This window comes from Rhodnius prolixus, unplaced genomic scaffold (assembly GCF_049639745.1).
Source record: "Rhodnius prolixus isolate KJV_2025 unplaced genomic scaffold, Rpr scaffold_6, whole genome shotgun sequence".
Taxonomy (NCBI): Eukaryota; Metazoa; Arthropoda; class Insecta; order Hemiptera; family Reduviidae; genus Rhodnius; species Rhodnius prolixus.
Genome location: NW_027411634.1, coordinates 1,935,609 through 1,954,192, shown reverse-complemented (window position 1 = coordinate 1,954,192; position 18,584 = coordinate 1,935,609). Strand labels below are relative to the sequence as shown.

The 18,584-nt window shown below is 32.8% G+C and overlaps 1 protein-coding gene across 18 annotated transcripts in view; it reads right to left on the bottom strand.

Moving 5' to 3' along the window:
- The window catches only part of nej (CREB binding protein nejire), a 42,995-nt gene that overhangs the window by 14,141 nt on the left and 10,270 nt on the right, over window positions 1-18,584 (bottom strand). For 7 of the 18 annotated variants that reach the window (XR_012462423.1, XM_074141401.1, XM_074141388.1 and 4 more), the window contains 26 exons: window positions 17,467-17,597; window positions 17,228-17,351; window positions 16,873-17,147; window positions 15,677-15,872; window positions 15,218-15,490; window positions 14,711-14,886; window positions 14,205-14,344; window positions 13,980-14,097; window positions 13,292-13,346; window positions 12,525-12,844; window positions 11,381-11,809; window positions 11,107-11,278; window positions 10,910-11,026; window positions 10,233-10,519; window positions 8,525-8,682; window positions 7,435-7,539; window positions 7,082-7,216; window positions 4,993-5,208; window positions 4,634-4,894; window positions 3,731-3,896; window positions 3,462-3,629; window positions 1,977-2,213; window positions 1,572-1,802; window positions 1,368-1,487; window positions 1,059-1,265; window positions 224-517 (listed from right to left, as the gene is read on the bottom strand). Coding sequence is in view for 17 of the 18 variants with exons in the window: in XM_074141401.1 (XP_073997502.1) it covers window positions 224-517; window positions 1,059-1,265; window positions 1,368-1,487; window positions 1,572-1,802; window positions 1,977-2,213; window positions 3,462-3,629; window positions 3,731-3,896; window positions 4,634-4,894; window positions 4,993-5,208; window positions 7,082-7,216; window positions 7,435-7,539; window positions 8,525-8,682; window positions 10,233-10,519; window positions 10,910-11,026; window positions 11,107-11,278; window positions 11,381-11,809; window positions 12,525-12,844; window positions 13,292-13,346; window positions 13,980-14,097; window positions 14,205-14,344; window positions 14,711-14,886; window positions 15,218-15,490; window positions 15,677-15,872; window positions 16,873-17,147; window positions 17,228-17,351; window positions 17,467-17,597 (5,111 nt within the window). In the remaining variant the exon portion in view is untranslated. The remainder of the gene's footprint in view (window positions 1-223; window positions 518-1,058; window positions 1,266-1,367; window positions 1,488-1,571; window positions 1,803-1,976; window positions 2,214-3,461; window positions 3,630-3,730; window positions 3,897-4,633; window positions 4,895-4,992; window positions 5,209-7,081; window positions 7,217-7,434; window positions 7,540-8,524; window positions 8,683-10,232; window positions 10,520-10,909; window positions 11,027-11,106; window positions 11,279-11,380; window positions 11,810-12,524; window positions 12,845-13,291; window positions 13,347-13,979; window positions 14,098-14,204; window positions 14,345-14,710; window positions 14,887-15,217; window positions 15,491-15,676; window positions 15,873-16,872; window positions 17,148-17,227; window positions 17,352-17,466; window positions 17,598-18,584) is intronic. The other 11 variants (XM_074141391.1, XM_074141392.1, XM_074141405.1 and 8 more) reach the window with 7 other exon arrangements.

The window sequence follows — 18,584 nt, the reverse complement described above, 5'->3', positions numbered from 1 at the left end:
AGATTTTTTTGGTTTTCGTCAAGCTTTCAACCTTAAGCCTCCGAAGTCATCTTCAGCGAAAGCTGGATAAAAACTGTGGATGAATCTCTCAAGAATTTACTATTAATATTGTTGATTTTGGGGAGCACTGATGATACCTCAGTTTCGTAAATTAATAGCTAACTTCCATCAGTAAGAGAAAGTAAAAAAGATTCTGAAGGTTATGATGAGGAAAATGAATTACCTGTTTAACTACCTGCAACACATTGGCTGGAGGTGTTTGACTGCCAGGCTTGAGTCCAATAGGCGGATGTGGAGGTTGAGGACCAGCGGCACCCATTAGCTGACCAGGAGGACCTGCACCCACGCCCACCGGACTGACAGAACCTCCGCTAAGGCCGCCTCCACCGCCACCACGAGTGTTCATCACCGCCATTCGTCGCCGTAATAACTGTGCCTGTTGCAGGCGTTGTTGCAACTGTTGTTGTTTCATCTTGTGCTTTATATTGAGGCAGAAAGGCACTGGACATTTCGTCTCCTGTTGAATATATATTTACATAATGAAAATTACTATTGCAAAATCTTCCAATACTATGCAAACTAAACTAAAAACTATTCTATTTTTTTGATAAATAACAAAAATCCTTAATGCAAAGTGGTGATATATACGATGATATACTTGTTTAGTAAACACGATATCACCATAAAACTTAGGATGCCTTATAATGCCGAAGGACGGCTGCACTTGCTCCCTCATTACTGCTTACTTATGATCTATGATAACTTCGAATATACATAAAACATAACTTTTACTAACTCAAACAGATATTCTGCAAATTCGGAATTTTAGTATCATATTTGCTTCGCAGTTCGATGATACGACACCACAGGAAAACCTCAATATCCCAATGTATCGAATATTTTCCAAAAAAAACTCTTTAAGCAAAACTGATTTTTCTTCTTGAATACCTTATACTAAGTTTAAAGAGTTCTGTACTGTTGGATTTTGTGAAATGCGGAAAACTGAAGTGAACCCTAAGCTATTTAGGAAATTGAATTGTAGTAATTAGATAACTTACCGGACAATACTTCGCGTGGTAACAACATAATGCAATAAGCTGCTTGCAAATAGGGCAATTTCCGTTCGCTTTTCTTTTGCAAACTTTTGTATGCTGTACAACCCTCTTCATTTTCTGACAGCTAGGTAACCTACAATTTGCATCTCGGCATTGACAGGCATGTACCAATGAATGTATACACCTTTGAATAGATAATTTTCTTGCATCCTGTTTTATTAAAATGAACAACAAAAAAGGAATAGATTAGATGTTAAAGAAGATGAAAAAAAAAAAAAAAAACACTCAAAATATTACATAAGAAATAATTACTTGTGGGTTAGCCTGCTTCTGATCAGCTGGTGATGATCCATCATCCAAATCAAGTCCAAGTTTTTCCATTTTATGCGGATGACCATCTTTGTCGTAACATGTTACACAAAGATCAAAATCCTTAAAATAAAAAACAAACATATAGAACTCATGTTTTTTTTGAAAAAAGAAACAAATGATGTCAAGAAAAAAAAAAAAACTTACGTCGCATACAGTACAATGATACCGAGTTTCCACGTGTCCTTTGCAATTATTACACGTGTATACAAATCTATCTTGACTTTGATTATGTAATTCATATAACATTGCCATAGAGGAAAATTTCGCACGCCTCAATGATGAAAATTCATAATGTCTTTCACGAGCCATAGTTAAGAAAGCGTCTCTACCATCCATCAAATCGCAATTGATAAATGGATCTGGATCTTGAATTGGCTGTTTTATTTTTTCGATAAAAGAAAACAAAATAAATAAAGATAAAAAACAAAATAACTATCATAATGAGATCTGTTCTCACTGACAGGTAATTATAATCAACAACATTTAGAGAAGCAAAACACATGTGAAGCAATAACAGTTGGGTTGCCATGGAAAAAACAAAATACGTACCGCTAAGCTTGCCGCACTTTGCGCTGAATGTAACCTAATTACAAAGAAAACTTCCTTGTGTTTTTCCATTGTAGCAAATATTTTCGCCGATAAATCATTACCGGTTTGTGGTGTATTCGACTTTTTACTATTTGATTTTCTCTGATTAGCTTTAGATTTATTTGATTTTTTGGCTTTTTTCTGACCTTTTTTCTTGCCGTCAGCACCAATTTCATTATCTTCTTGAAGTGAAAAAATCTATAAAATAAGTAAAATATCAAGTTTTTTTTAAGTTAAGCTAATATACAATCAGAAGTATACAATTATTTTTTACATTACAGATCAATAATTGATCTTACAAAGGAGATATATTAGAGTTATGGATTTCAAGACTTTCGACGAATTTGTAGAACATTTGAATGCTATTATAAATTAATTTTTTATTTTTCTGATGAACTGATACTGTACTAAACAATCTTAACGATCTTTAAAAAAGAGGATGGTCCAGTTCTCCAGAAGCAGGGAGGAAGTAGGTCTACTATAAAAGCCCAGTGAAAGCACTGAAGTGATGGGATTAATGGTAGTGTAATGGTGAGGAGACGAAGCCTGAATAATATTAGTAATGATTAAAACCACCCATTAGGTTTTTATAATGCTCCTCCTAATCATTTCTTATTGTAGTGAGGAGAAAATGTTTTCCAAGAAAAACACGAATCTTTACAGGTATAGTGTACCAATTTTGGATGAACAGAAAATTTGGTTAGTTTTGTTTGTCAAAGTAAAACTAGTTTTAGCGGACTTTTGGAAAGTAAAGGGATGATTGCGTTTTCCTCAAAAAGACCAACTTATGTAAATACTTAGTCCTACCACTTAAATAATATTGAATAAGTTCCCAACATTCTGAATTTGAAGGACATAAAGGAACTATTTCTTATTGGAAAGTTCATAATTGAAAAGCTCATCAGTTTACTATGATTTTTTTAAACATTAATAATGCGCTCATTAAGGTGCAGCTGTAACCAAAACTTTAGAATTCATCAGATTCATCAGTTTTCTTTTGTTACGAAATTTCTCTGGAAGCGTGTTCACAAAATAACGGTAATCTGAGAAATTAGTTATCTTCCGAAAAGAGTACATTGAACATTGTTATATTAAGTGCCATTCTAGGTCAACAACAAAGAAATCAAGTTCGAACTTCTTACAAGAACTTAAAATTTCCCAAAATTTATAGATATTTTGACTAAAAGTAATAATTTCAGTGTTCTGTTTTGTGTTATTAGTTCCACAAGTGAGAAGTACAAAGAATTCTATAGTTGCATAACATTTTTCACATACAATTAAGAATAAAAGTAAAATAAAATCCTAAGAAGTTAATATTATATTTTATAAATATTTTTCATTAAGTCGCACTTCTTACAGAAAAATTGAAAGAGTTTTTGGAACTAGCTACTTCCGGATTAAAAAATTACACAAAATTAATGCCAATTTTTTAATTAATATACTAACAGCATTGGCCGCAGCTTCTGCAGCTTCCGCTTGCTTTCTTTTCTCTTCTTCTTCCTGATCCAATTCTTTGATACTCTCTTCTAAAACATTTGGCCAGAAATCACCTTCAAAATAAGGTAGTTCAGCCGCAGAACTTAATTTATCTTCCATTGCTTGTTTTAAAATATCCTACAAGAAATATTAACATGAAAAATTGTTTAAATTACTTTATTCTCTATTTTTAAAAACACCATTCTCTAAATATAATTTTGCTTAAATGAATAATATACCTTATAATCAAGCACTATCCTTTCAATAATACCCTTATCTAGCATTTTCTTGTACCATTCTTGAAGGCGCTTTGGTTTAGGTATTTTCTGTTCTTGAGGATGGCAGTGAAAAATATAGTCGTCACCTTCCGAAGGTGGACAAGCCCAAATATGTGCCATGGTATATCTACAAGATTTTGATTTTTGAATGATACACAATCAAATCTAAGTCTTTATTGATTTTTAACATATAGCATGTTTTTGCATATCCAGTAACTCAAAAAAATTATTCTAAAAAAAGTCAGGCAGACCAAACATGCTAAATCATTTTTGATAAGTAATGAATGAAGATTATCTGTGGCCAAAATTTAGTTACTTATAATTAATGTTCTTTCTTGCTTTATATATTTATATCATTGTTTTTCAAATTACTAAATTGATGGACAAATTTGAAATAAATAATTAAAATGGCTGTTTCTATAGCAATTTGATGCAAAATTCAAGGAAAACTCTTAATTATCAAAGTAATAATAAAGATAAATTATAATAAAAAGTAGATAAAGGCTAAATGAGTACGTAGTAAATAATGAGCCCCAAAAAAAGTAATGTTTGAATCAAAATTGGTCAATTGATCTCTACAATTAATTGTATATTCTAACTTCATAAAAAACAATTAGCTGACTTTGTTCGTCAACGCAAACTTCAAAGACTTAAGTCTTACTTTAAGTCTTTGCCGCCAAATACTTAAATATATTTGGTTAAACTGCTACTAACTAATCGTTTCACACCACTTATTATTATCAACTTCAATTAACCATACCATTCTTAATAAACTTATCATGGTTTATGTTAAAAAAAATTCCAAAAATACGAAACTTTTACTGGTAAAGCGAAAATATTTCTTTAGTTATGAATTCAACTTACCCTAGCTGTTTGACGTAATCCAGATATCCTAATAATATCTCATGATAGACAGCTGTACGATATTGCCTTGGCCTAAAGAAATGCACCGAATCCAAATAGGCTATGTAGACTCGCCTCGTATTTGGTGTTGGACATTCAGAACCATATTCTTGTACATGCATACCGAAAAAGCATACATCGGTTCCATCAATATCTTCAAAAGCAAAAAGCGCTTTTGCACGATATGGGAATTGTTCTGGCAAGTCACCGCTTTCAACAAATCTATTTATTGTAAGAAGGTTAAATGCAAAGGTTAGCATTTATTTTATAGCAAAATATTGTAGCAATTTATAAAACTTTTATTTTGATTTTTTACTCACTTATTTCTCATGCCAGGTTTAACTTCTACAATTTTATCTGAACTGGCAACGACTCTGATGGCCACTTCGCCTGCACCAGCTTCCTTCTTTTTAAGGAAATTGTTGACACGAGTTTCAATATAAGTGCCTAATTTGGTGGTTGGTAACCGTTTCGCATTGAATTTATTATCTTTTCTTTTCGCTGCTTTTTTCTTCAAACAATTATCACAGGTAAATCTGTAAAAATTACACGAAATAAATAGAAAGTTATGTATATGTTTTAACAAATATTTACCATTGATGGGAGATTAATTATTTATACATTTTTTTTTTCTTGTAAGATAGCATATTTGCTAATTATGAACAAGATAACTAAGTGAACGTTTTAAAAACATTTAAAAGGGTAAAATTTTATTTTTTTCTACATTAGGTAAACATTACGTCGTGGGAGAGTAAATGTTATAAAACCTTAAAAGCATTTAGGAAACGAACTACCTACTACGGCATATCTTTAACATGAATTCCACGCGGATATGTTTACCCTAGCTGTTTGACGTAATCCAGATATCCATCCTAATAATATCTCATGATAGACAGCTGTACGATATTGCCTTGGCCTAAAGACTACAATCATTTGAAATGTTTATGTACCATCAAAAATAATGGAAACAGTAGTAAAATTGTGTATACTCGTATTTCCGTATCATTGTGCAAAAATCTAGTTTAATTTGAGTGCTCATCCGGTTGAGAAACTTGTCTTTAAAATCGGAACATTAGAGCACAATGTGAGAAAAATACTTAATTGAATTTTCCTGAAAAATTGTACCATGTGAATGAAAGTTCTATTTTTTTTTAGTTGGTAAATAAAAATAAAGTAAAAAATGTATTCTTCCAGATGAATTCGCTAAGCCACTGTTTAGTCCCTTAGGGCAGAGATCGGTAACCTATTTTATGTAGAGAGCCATTTCTTCTTAAATAATTTTAATAAATCCTTACCAAGAGCCGCAAGGATGATAAGAGTGTAAAAAGCTCTGTAGATCATTTGTACACACAAATTATTATTTTGTGATATTCAATAACATTTAAATGTTTTATATATTTATTTTCACATATTGCAAAGTAAATATACAAATAAATAATAACTAAACCTGTGTTTGAATGAAAATGGCGGCAGTCCTATATACAGTAAAAGCTCTTTTATCCGGCATTCCAACATCCGGAACGTTCTATTAACCGGCAAATTTTCAACTAGCTACGTACTCATAAAAAAAATGTGTTGAAATGGCTTTTGTTATACAGTAATTGTTATTACACGATTTGATTGTTTGGAATCAAACTTTTATATTTATTTAATTTACTTAATTATACATAGTTAAGTTTACTGGTGCGTGTTTTATTTTTAGAAATGTTTTTAAAATTTATTTTCTCTCTTCAAATTTCTTGTACACTCAATTTTAATGTAGTACTGTATCTAACAATATGGTAGGGCCTACTTTATTAGAACATAAAAGCCATGTACAGTTCTGTATTTCACTGAGAAATGTTAATCATATTTTACATCTAATTTACGTGCGCCGAAATTAGCGTTCTATTATCCGGAGATTTTCGATATCCGGCAACATGCCGACCCCGAGGGTGCCGGATATTAGAGCTTTTACTGTATAACGTACTGTATTTTAATATAATTATATTCAATTTCGAACCAATCACATTTAAAAATTCTTTTTGAAAAAATATCTTTAATAAATGAAAATTTCATTTCTTTCAATAAAATTGTAATATACAATTTATTTTGGACAGGCTGAAGAGCCATACAATTTGGATAAAAGAGCCGCGCGGGTTGCCGACCCCTGCCTTAGGGGATACTAAACGAAATACTTTTTCAAAGGACCTAAAAAAAATTACTGAAGAATTAAGAGATACATGTAATACATGAGCAAGTTCAGAAAAAAATCGTCGAAGTCAGTTTTGAAATAGATACATGAGAATAAATTATGTATTTATATTTTAATGAATAATAGTTAGTATAATTTACTATTTGCAGAAAAAAAAAATCATTTTTGCAGATGAAAAATATAAAGAAAATTTAAAAACAAAAAAAAGTACCAACCCTTGAGGCCAAATAGTCTCCATATGAAGAACGCAGATCATGTGTAGCTTCCTTCCGCAATCCGTACACTCCACAAATGGTTCCAGTTCTAGATGATCGTTCTTCATCTCTTTAAACTGGTCCTTTTGTATCACACTGTGTATTTGGTGAATCGAAATTTAAGGGTAAGTAACAAAAGAAGAAGGAGGAAAACAAAAAGCAAAAAAGAAATATAAGATCCAAATAAATCTTATCTTATAAATTCAAATTGTATATAAACAATAATAAAAAGAATAAAAAAAAAAAAAAAAAAATAGCACAGAATGAATGATTTGAGACAAAATAAAACAACAAAAAACTTCGTTAACACTTACGTTTGCGGCTGTGTAGGATCATCTCCCAGCGTGACCGTATCCCCAGGGATGTCGTTGAAACATTTCTGGCAGTAGGTATATCTGTCACAGGAAACACCATATCCTCTATTTTGAGAATTTGCCAACACAATGACAAATTTTTGTGGTCGAAGGGTAGGATGGAGGGACGGAACGTAAAAGTAAACAAAATAAGCATATTTTGTAAGCAATGCAATTAATTTTTAATTTAATTTGCAAATTATAAAAAAAGCAAATCTTTTTTATTTTTCTATTTAATGAAGAAGTGAAAATTAAGTTATGGTTAGTTATTTTCTTTATTTAGGAATTTAAAAAAAAAAAATCTTCACATGCATTTATTCCATGACTTATTTGGGAGAAATAGACTCTTTATATGAATTTGTTAGTTCGATTTTTTTTTTATTTAACTACCACCTGAATTTTTAATGTGAAACTTCAAAATAGCAGAATTTATATTAGACTATCTGAACATGCACTATCTTGAATTTGCAAATATCACAATAGGAGAACGACTTTTTAAGAAGTTATATAAAGGTAAGATTGGCGTAAGTAATCTCGTTATTTTTTTAAAATGAGACTTTCTCCAGGATAAACCGGTCAACAAAAAAAGTGCTTTACAAAAAAAGCATCGAAATACATGTAATATTTATGAGAATTTGATTTTCCTCAAGGTTTTAGCCGGTAATAAACATTTGTTCCTTGTTATTCAATCGCTAAATTAAATAAATAAAAATATATCAGCTGAACAAAAGTAATGTTGATTATAGTATAGTTAATGAGTCATACTAAAGAGAAACGAAATTACTTATCTACATTCAAATCCCTCCACCAACCCCAGAACCAAAACCAAAAAAACAAAAGAAAAAAGAGAAATACAAGATGTATAGGAATATAAGAAAAGGATCTAAAAGAATAATAAGGAAAGTGTCTAATGAACGCAATGAAAAACCACAAAAAGTATTCAATAAATATTAAAATATTTTATAATGTAAAAATAATAAATGAATAAAATGATAACGAATAAAAAAATAAAATAAAACAAAACAAATCTATAAAGTTCAACGAGACTTACCTATTTTGATAACTAAAATATTTAGCGTCTTTAGGTATGGTACATAATTGTTTCCCGTAGCAACAAAGAACCTGAGGATTAAAGGTGTACTTCCTTCCACAGCAATATCCTAAAGCTTGCATCACAGGATCAATTTCTTGTTCGAACACTTCGGATAACTATATTAAAATTAATAAAAATTAAAAAAAAAATTATGGTTTTACTTGTACAATAATAAAATATCAAGCATAATTCATATTTATTTTGTCCAGTTTAAACAAAACGTTTTGTTAGTAAAATATCTAATTTTTCAGACATTGTTTTCTAGGCATTTATTGGTTGAGAGTTTGAGCAAAGGAATTAATATAATCAGAAAATGAAAAAATTTCGGAAATGAATTTAAAACAATTTTGTTTTATTTTTAGTTTTTAAAATAAAGATAACAGGCAAACTGAAGTCTGCAACAATTATTTCGTAAGAAGATTACTAAATCACCTACTGAAATCGGTATACAGAGAAAACAGTTCAGAAGAATTGCTAGCAAGATAAATCGAACGAGCAGCACTAATTTGAACAGACTTAGAAAAATTTTTAAAACTTGAGAAAGGGTTCAAACGTCCAGCAATGAAGAAATAATTGTTCTATTCTTTTAGCAACATTTTTTGAGTTGATTAAAATGCATAATGTATGTAGAAACAGTGCAAATGCATCAACGTCATTTGGAATGAGAATCTTATATCCTCGTTAATCAGTTTCTGGCAAGCATGAACTCCTACAGCTTCAAGGGGAGGAGCGGAAGGTTAAGCATTACTTTGAATATTCATTGGCTGGAAATTACGTAATAATCAAGCAAATGACACTGGAAGCTCCTAAGAACAACTATACAAAACAACATTTACAAAAATGTTGTAACAAATTCACAAGAAAAATACTTCTGCAGTAATTTATTTATTAAAAATTTAAAGTTTGTAAATCATTCACGTAAACCTATTAAGAATAAAAGCAAAGTGCCAAGCGAGGACGGAATGAAATAATCGTCATTTAACAATAAAATGGCGGTTCATGTAATGAACCCGTGACTGTGCAGCACGTACTTGTGGAGTGTTCTGAGTATCAGCAATGTAGACAGCGTCACGGTGTTCCAAACTCACTGGAGGAAGCCTTGGCAAATGACCAGAAGAGAATAGATAACGTAATAAAGTTTTTGAAGGAAATTAAATTAATTAACAATATATAGGAAAATAAATTAATATATAAAATCATGTATATAAATTTTTTTTAGAAATGTATTGTATATATAACTGTATTTAATTGTATATAGGTATGAATGTAATTTATAGTGTGAATGAGTTAACTTTATGTGTATAGCTTTAACAATGGAGTTCCGTAAGTGGTTGTCCTAGCAAAACGTTGTGTATAAAGTTGGCATGGCATATGCACTGCCACAGGGCGGCGGTAAAGGGCATAATAACCACCCAGGTTCATTGCCTTAAAAAAAAAAAAAATAAACAATAAAATGATATTGGACCTTTTGTTTATCACGGCATTGCCGGCCATTTTAAAATTTCCTGTTTCTCTTCACCATTCATCCGGTATTTTAGATTTAAAACATAAATTGGGCTCTTAAATAATTCACTTTTAATTTATATCTATCGCCAAACCTTCCTGTTTAGCCTTTAAATGTAAAGCAAAATAATGATTGCAACAGTGATAACAAACATCCACTTACTTTTGTACAGTGCCTATAAACTCTCGATGTTTTTCTATTATACAACCAAGCATTATCGAACATCAACCAAACATCTTCCACATACTCCCATGGATCTGAATACTGGCCTGTGTCCAATTTTCTCTTTACTGTAGATAAATCCATTGGTTTTTTTACAATATCAAAATAATCGGGTATACCCAGCGCCTGAGGGTCGACTGGTTGTCTGAAAGGCAGTGATTCATCCTGCCTATATAATTTCTCCAAGGTAGGCATCAATGCCTGCCTCAGTTCGTCAGGTTTAAAAACTGTTAACAGAAAAACAAAAAAAATTAACGGGTTGAAATAATCAAATTCAATGCTAAATAAGATCGTTAGATATTGACTTCAGGTTCTATCTGACATCAATTAGTACAATAGATTTATCTTGTTCATAATGCATAATAAGAAGAAACTGCGGAAGGATGGAGAAAAATTGTTTTCTTTCTGTTCTTTAAATTGTAAGTAAGGGCTGGCCACTTAAAAAACGAAACATAACACAGTGAAAATTTCAAATTTCAAGATCTGCTTACGACGATAAGAAATTAATTAAACCTAAATCAGGAACTTTTACTTGCAGAGGCCTTAAAACCATTTTTAACAAAAAAAAACAGAAGCAGTAAAATACAATTAAATAAAAAAATAAAATTAATACTAACGGCATTTTTTCTTTTTGTCAACACCAACTCCTCCTTGAATAGGTTCAGGTACTACGGTAGGTTTTACGTCAACGGTGTTGTCGTTCATTTTTGGTGACGGAGGTTCCTCTTTAATTTCTGGACAAGGTGGAAAAACATTTTTATAACTGCAAATCTTTAGCTTACAATGCAGAATGAAGGATTAAACTTTAGCTTACCTGTTTTGACTTGAGTATCATCCATAGGTTCTTGTTTGATCTTGCCCCCACCGATACCTTTCCCACTACCATTTCTTTCGTTATCCTCTTCATCCTTTACATCCTCAGATTCTAATTTAATATCTCCTTTACCTCGTGAATTTTGGGTATTTGAAGTTGGGGAATCATCATCCTGGATTTAAAAAAAATGTTTGAATAAAAAATCTTAAACCTATTTCCTACAAAAAAAAACTTATCCATTTAATCAGGAATACTGTTTTGGTTTAATAAATACCCTATTAAGTGATGCAGTAATAGCTGCCATTTGACTGGAATAAGAATTAGACTGCGAAGGTGGAGGCGGACGCGGAAGCGATGGCACGGTAGTCGGTGTATGATTGCCAAACTTCCCCTTACCAAGTTGTGGTTGCTGTTGTTGTGGCGGCTGTTGTTGTGAACTAGGCGAAGGTGTTGGCACTGCGGTACCACCAACCACCGCCGGACTTGCCAATGGGGAACTTTGTGGAGATGGTAATCGACCAGCTCCGGCAGCGCCATTGCTAGCTACAGTATTCGTACCCTGTTGCTGCTGTGGGCTAGGTGATGGAAACTGTCCCAGACTAAACGCAGGAGACGTTTGCGGTTGTGCCGATAGTCGCCCACTACCGGGAGTCGCCTGACTGCTGGCCACCGAAGCAGCAACCTGAACCTGCTGCTGTTGGAACTGGAATAATAAGGAATAATAAATTTAATAAAATCTTCATCTTTTTAAAGTAAATCGTCGATTAATCCAGGCGAGCTGGTTAGACAAAATATAATAACAATGAATGATGCCTTGAAATAAAACAATATTGATTGAAGAACTCAAAATCCGACATTTCACAAACGCCCTAAGCAACTGATCGGCAAACTCATTAGTCAACAGAACAAGGATTGAAATTTCTTTTGAAAACCAAATTTTTTAATCTTCAACTATATAGGTAAGTACATTGTTATTAACTTAATTAGGGCACTCCTAAGCACCAGAGCACTCGATAAAGATACATTAATAAGAATGTCAAAATGGAATTAAGACCAATTTACGTATAACACCGAACAGTATCCTAGACATAGGAAACTTGGTAGAGGTGGATAGTTAGTACTTCATTTACTTAGATACTTTACTTACACACTTTGGCATATTAAATAAAACCCTGTACCCAGTCCAGGAATCGAAACCTCAATACACTTCGGCAGTTCACACTTGATTATAAATGCTCAACTACTGCGGATTCTAACAGCACTGTTACCCCAGGGAACCAATCAAAACCTATCTAAAGAGAAATGTAAATTACAAGTTTTCGGAATTTAGCAGGCCCTTTCACTCTGCACAATCGAGTGACCTTTTAACCATTTTCAATAATATACAATAGCACTGAACATATTCATTGATCACAAACCTGGTTCTGGAACTGACTAGTAGTTGTTGGAGGGACGGAAGGTGTACCAGTAGAGGAAGGCGTGGCTGCAAATGGGGACAACCCTGATTGTTGGGAATTCGGAGCTCCTGGGCTAGGACCCATCGGCACATTTCGACCAGTCAGCCCGAGCATACCGGCTGGCGAATGGGAATGAAGTGGTGGTTGTTGCGAAGTAACCGGCCTAACTGGAGGTGGAACGACAGCGCCCGGTGCGATGGGCCTTACAACCTGCTGTTGTTGCTGTTGCTGCTGTTGTTGTTGCAGTTGCTGTTGTTCTTTCCTCCTGATTCTCTTCTCCTCTGGAATGATACAAAAGAAAAATGATTAATTATTTCAGAGGTGGCCCGATAGTACGATATTAAAATTTTTTATAGCAATTATCTTAGATTTTGAGACACTTTTTGCTTATTTTTAATCATTAGCTATAATTTTTAGTCTAAGTCTAAATAATTGACTTAATTTCACATAGTTCAAAATATTCTGTACACAATTTAGTCATGGTTTTCATGACTAAATTGAGGATTCCATTTATTACGAGGGAGAGAAACACGAAAATTAAATTATGACAGAAAATAAAATAAAAATAAAAAAATATTTTTTTTGTATAAATTTCAGGGGAATTTAAACGATTTTTTTTCAGAATGCTATTGCATTGCTGAAGTTTTAAATTTTTGGCGATTATTCGCCCGAGTAAAAGAAATAAAATTAATTTTTTAAACAAGTCAACTCAAAATATGTTTTCTTACCAAGTTCCTTTTGTATTTTGTAGATTTTTTCAGCCAATAGATGATAATATTCCGACTGTAAAAATTAAATTTTAAAGAATTAATAACGCAATATTTAAAAAAATACTTTAATCAGAGATATTTTGATTTAACTTCTGCAACTGAATTAAACAGGCTCTTAGCTTTAGGTAAATAACTAAAACAAGTATAGAATTATTAATCTATTTCGATTTTTTGAAGAATAATTTTCAACTAAAGAGGACCACTTAAATAAGAAATAATTTAAACTTAATCAATATGTAATCATTTTCTTTATGTATTTGAAAATGATTGATAAATAATACTTTTAAACCTTGTTCTTAAATATCTTTACTACAGTATAACCTGCATACAGTATAACCTGTTTACAATAACCACCATAGCAGATGGTTGTAAAGGCTGTGGACTTACTGACTGACACATATTTTAAATTAAAAAAACTAAATTTATGTAAAATTATTAACTATTTAATTAATAAAATTAACTTTCTTATTAAAATTCATCAATTTGTGTAAATATTTTAAAAAATTGATATCTTTAAAGCTGATGGGTAATTTATTAAATAATTTAGTTGAAATTCACTACTTAAATAATAAAGTAACACAGATGTTTTCAGTTTTTTTAGTTTTTTAGTTTAAATTAATTTAAAAAAAAAAAATCAACTACTTACTCTCGAGTTGGCCATTTCATACATATCGCCTTCGACTTTGCGTGCATAAGCAACAAGATTATGCATCCTCTTATCTAACATTGCTTGAGGATCAGGCGTAGGGAATATAGCTTGAACTCTGCAATGATTAAAACTTTTTTTAAAAAAATAAAACCTGAGAAACAATATTCTAACAAAAACATTTAAAAATATTAAATTTTCAAAAAAATCTCAATAAAAACTTACAACTTATGTACTAGGTGATTTCGTAAATCATGTGTTACGGATTGGTGCCACTCTTTAGAACCCTGTACAGGATTGGCTGTAACCTGGCTGATACCAGACGGTAGTTGCAATGAGGACAGTCTACTATCCGTCGTCCCCAGCTAAATTTAACATTTATATTATTTAAACCAGAGTATAAAATATTCTGTATAATACAAAATAAATCTTTCAATATATATATCCAGCTTGAAAATTTCATAATTTCCTCTAAATCCTTCAAAAATAAAGATTATGGAAAGATGGTTCATTTTGGACAGGATTAACAATAGGAGGGATAACCTTAAATTGATGATGAAGCCATGTTGAAGGATTAGGAGAAGAAATCCTAATATTTAAAAAGTCATTTTAATTCTTTTCATTACATCGCAGTTAAATATGTTTTATTATCTACGTTGTATATCGACGAATTGGAAAGATGGCAAAATAAATTTAAGCTGCCTCATTAAAAAAAAAAAAATTGTACATACATTGGTAGTGGGCACATCCGAATTGGAAGCTATGCCGAAAAGGTTGGTGTGCATATTGGCCACCGATTGTTGAATACTGGCAGCTGTTTGTGCAGCAGCCGCACTAGAACCTTGTTGGGCTTGTTGACTGTCCAGCGTCAATGCCACTTGGGCATTCTGTCCGACTACCGTTGCACCTAGATTAAAAACAAAAAATTATTGAAGCTGACTATCTTTTTTTAGTCTAAGGTTAAAAAAAAAAACTGAATTAAGTAAACTGGACCAAAGATTATTCATAATAGATTATTTTGCATACACCCTTTACACATCGTAAGGAATCAGTAGCCCATGTATTTATTTATCAAGATGTTATCTAGCTTAAGTTGTAGAATCAGATTAAATATGTGACATTAAGACATGTTTCCACTGCCACTATCGAACAACAATGTATTGAGTGCAGTTAGTTATTTCAGGATCGCAGACAAATTAAAACAAAACAAAACAAAAAATGAAACAAAAAGAATTAACCTTGCGGAGGCGGCTGTTGTGCGGCTTGTGGTGGTGGCGGGGCGAGTACTCGTACGGTCGTTGGCGGCGTCATATTTGGTGCCTGTTGGGTCTGGGGCGCCGGCAGCCTAGCTCGGGCCACTCCGCCGGCGGCCGCACCCACCACCCCGGGCGGGCCGATAAGTTGAGCACCAACGCTTCCAGAAGTTGGCGGTTGGATACCTAGAGCATCATATGCACGTCTCATGTCAGATGGGGAAGGGTTTGTCTGAGCGTTAGTTCCTTGAGATGTTGCTGAAAACATAAAAGCGTGAGAAATGTTCTTCTGCTTTCTTTTTTCTTTTTGTAAAGGAAGGAACCTAATCGTTTAGCATAAAACAGTTTCCACCCTTGGGTTTAAAAATAAATAAATAATTTTGAACATTATCATTAATACAAATTTTAGTTTTTTTTAAATTAACAAACTAAAAAAACACATACCGTTCGTGTTCGCCCGATGTCGATCGGCTTGCTTAAGTGGCAAGCATACAGGACAGTCAGACCTAGTGCAATGCTTCCAGTGGGATATGATCTGCCTTGACGAAGAGCAATGGGGAACTGAACAAGTTTTACCTGCTTGGCACGTTGTCATATGGTTTAAAACATTTTTCATCGTCATACAATGTGGTAACGTACACTGAAAAAAGAAAAGTGAAAATTATATTTGAAATAAAGAAATAGAAAGAAGCAAAAAAAACGCCATCTTACCAAAATTCTATACAATACTTTCTCTTACAGTAATTAAGACGAATTTATTTCTAACTTTGAATTATTACTGATAATCTAATAACATACAATCTCACGTTTGACAACTAATTTTAAAATCAGAACCGCGTAATTAGTGACTAACCAGAGAACTTCATTCAAATATAATTAACTTGAGATTGACACCTTATTATTTCAACACAAGTTTAGAGCTGGATAATTTGCCTGTAACCTTTGCGTAGGGCCAAAGATAATCTTATCTGTACCGTTTCAGTTTCACTATATGTAGCACAAAAGCAAAAAAATATCACATTGCAAACAAAAGTAGAAAAACAAAAGGAATTAGAATGGGGAATTATATTAAGCCATGCATTCGTAGGGTCCACTGTAACTTTAATATAGTTTGTAATACAATATAGTTTTGATATAAACAAAACTAACTTTCTTTTATTTAAAACGAAATACTAACCGAATCTTCTTATTATTTATTAACACACAGGAGTAGAACTGATTTACTAGAGCTGTTTTCCGAGAAAGTAATCTCTAAAGACAGCCAACTGGAACTTTTCGATTAATGGCTACTGATCAAACACTACAAGATGCGGTGGTGACTATCTCTAGGCTATACGGTAGCTGAGCGGGGTTAGTGGCGAGGCCCTCAAAGCTGCTAATTGGGCTTTGGTACTGGGTTTGATTCCCGATCTAGGACGTGGATTTTACTTAATGGTTAATAAAAGAAACTTATAGTTAGCTGTCCGCATCCGTTTACGTCTCCTAATCGGTACTTGTTTTAAAGTCCGCCTGAATTACCACAAAGAAAAATCAGATTTTTTTAGCTAAAAGTGTTCTTACATTTTCACAAATTTAGTTCTGAACGCATACTCGAAACAGTAAGAGAAACAAAATTAAAAAGAGATATGATGTTAACTAACCTGCCATGCTTCCCCGTTAGCTTGACTCTCTCTCCGCTGGCACTTATGAGCATGTAAAAGAAGTACTAATTGCTGCTGTATAAGTTTTCTTTTTTCAGGATCGGCCGAAGTGGAAGTCGGGGCTGGAGGTGTTGGTGCAGGAGGTCCACCGGAAGCTGAGACAGGTTGGGCAGGCGAGGGTACAGCGCTTTGTTGAGCGGCCGCCGCTTGTTGACTAGCAGCTGTTGACACCAAACCTCCAGGTTCTGTTCCACCTACTACGTTAGCACCACCTGCTTTTGGATGGTTTAAAAAAATAGTAGTATATTAAATTTATCAAAGCTAATAAAATAATTGTCTTTCACATTATTCATACCAATGGAAGCGGGAAACCTTTGTTGCTGGATAGCTGAAAGACTTGGTGGTACTGCCCTTTGCTGAGGAGCCACTACAGCTCCATATCCATACGGTCCTCCTCCGAGACTAGTCATATTGGTGCCCTACAGAATAGAAATACTTAAGCATTAGCGATATTTATCTCCTATAATGTTTCGAGCGTTCTTTGTTTTATAATTCTTTGAATCATTTTGTTTTTTTGTTAAAATTCCAACATACCTGCAACCTGGGTTGCTGCTGAACATGAATTAACGGACTCTGCACTCTATTGACTAGCCGACCTTGCATTGCCAAAGTTCCCATACCACCTACAGGTCCATTTTGACCACTCACTCCAGTTTGCAACAGTCCTGATTTAGAAAAATAATTTTTTTTACTAAAACATATTTTAGTTTCAGATGATAAACAAGAAATAACAATGGCAAAGCTTGGAAGAGAATGTAAAATTATTAAAGAATCCTACAGATTCTCTAGACTTAATGAACGTATCAAACGAAAAGGACTAAAACTTAAATATTGACGAGCCTTAAAAAATAAATAAATAAAAATGCTGTTTCAGTAAATTACAAACAATTTTTTTTTTAGTCGAACCACTGTTCGACGACCAAACATACTTCCCATCAACCTATACAAAAATAAAACATTACGGCATTAATTTCTACTCAACCAACACTGTGGCACATTCGAAAACAACTTTATTTTGGATCCTAGCACATAAGTTTCTTTAATGGAGAACACTGAATAGCTTAACCAGAAACAGAAATGCAACAGGTTTTCTATTCATTTATTCCAATCCAAAGGAAGGTTTCGGCAAGAGCTCCAACAAATAAGGTTTACATCATGGTTGGTTAACGTGGTGTACACCGATTTCAAGGTGTCCGTAATAGGATATCTTGAAAACGTGAGATGTACAAACAAGTATATTAATACAGGTAAGGTGATTAATATAATTCATAAAAAAAATTGTATTACAAGGTGTCGAGCAAAAAGTGAGCCAAAAAATAGATAATTTAAAATTTAAATCATTTGTATAACAGAATATATGCGCCAGAATGTTACTAAATCAGCAATGATTTATCTATGTGTGGCTTACAAACTATACTCTAACCGTAAATTGCTAATTATTAGTTTCAATAAATATTTCTCTTTTTAAATTTTAGTGTTTTAACTTAAAGAGTAGGGGCACACACGCTTAAAGCTCGCTTTGTGGGGGTTCTGGTTTTGCAAACGAATGTACGAAGTTAACAAAACAGAAAAAAAACATCTAAAGTCGTCTGCCCATAGTGAAAATGAAGATAAAGATACACAAATAAACAAATTTATTTTATTTTTTAAAT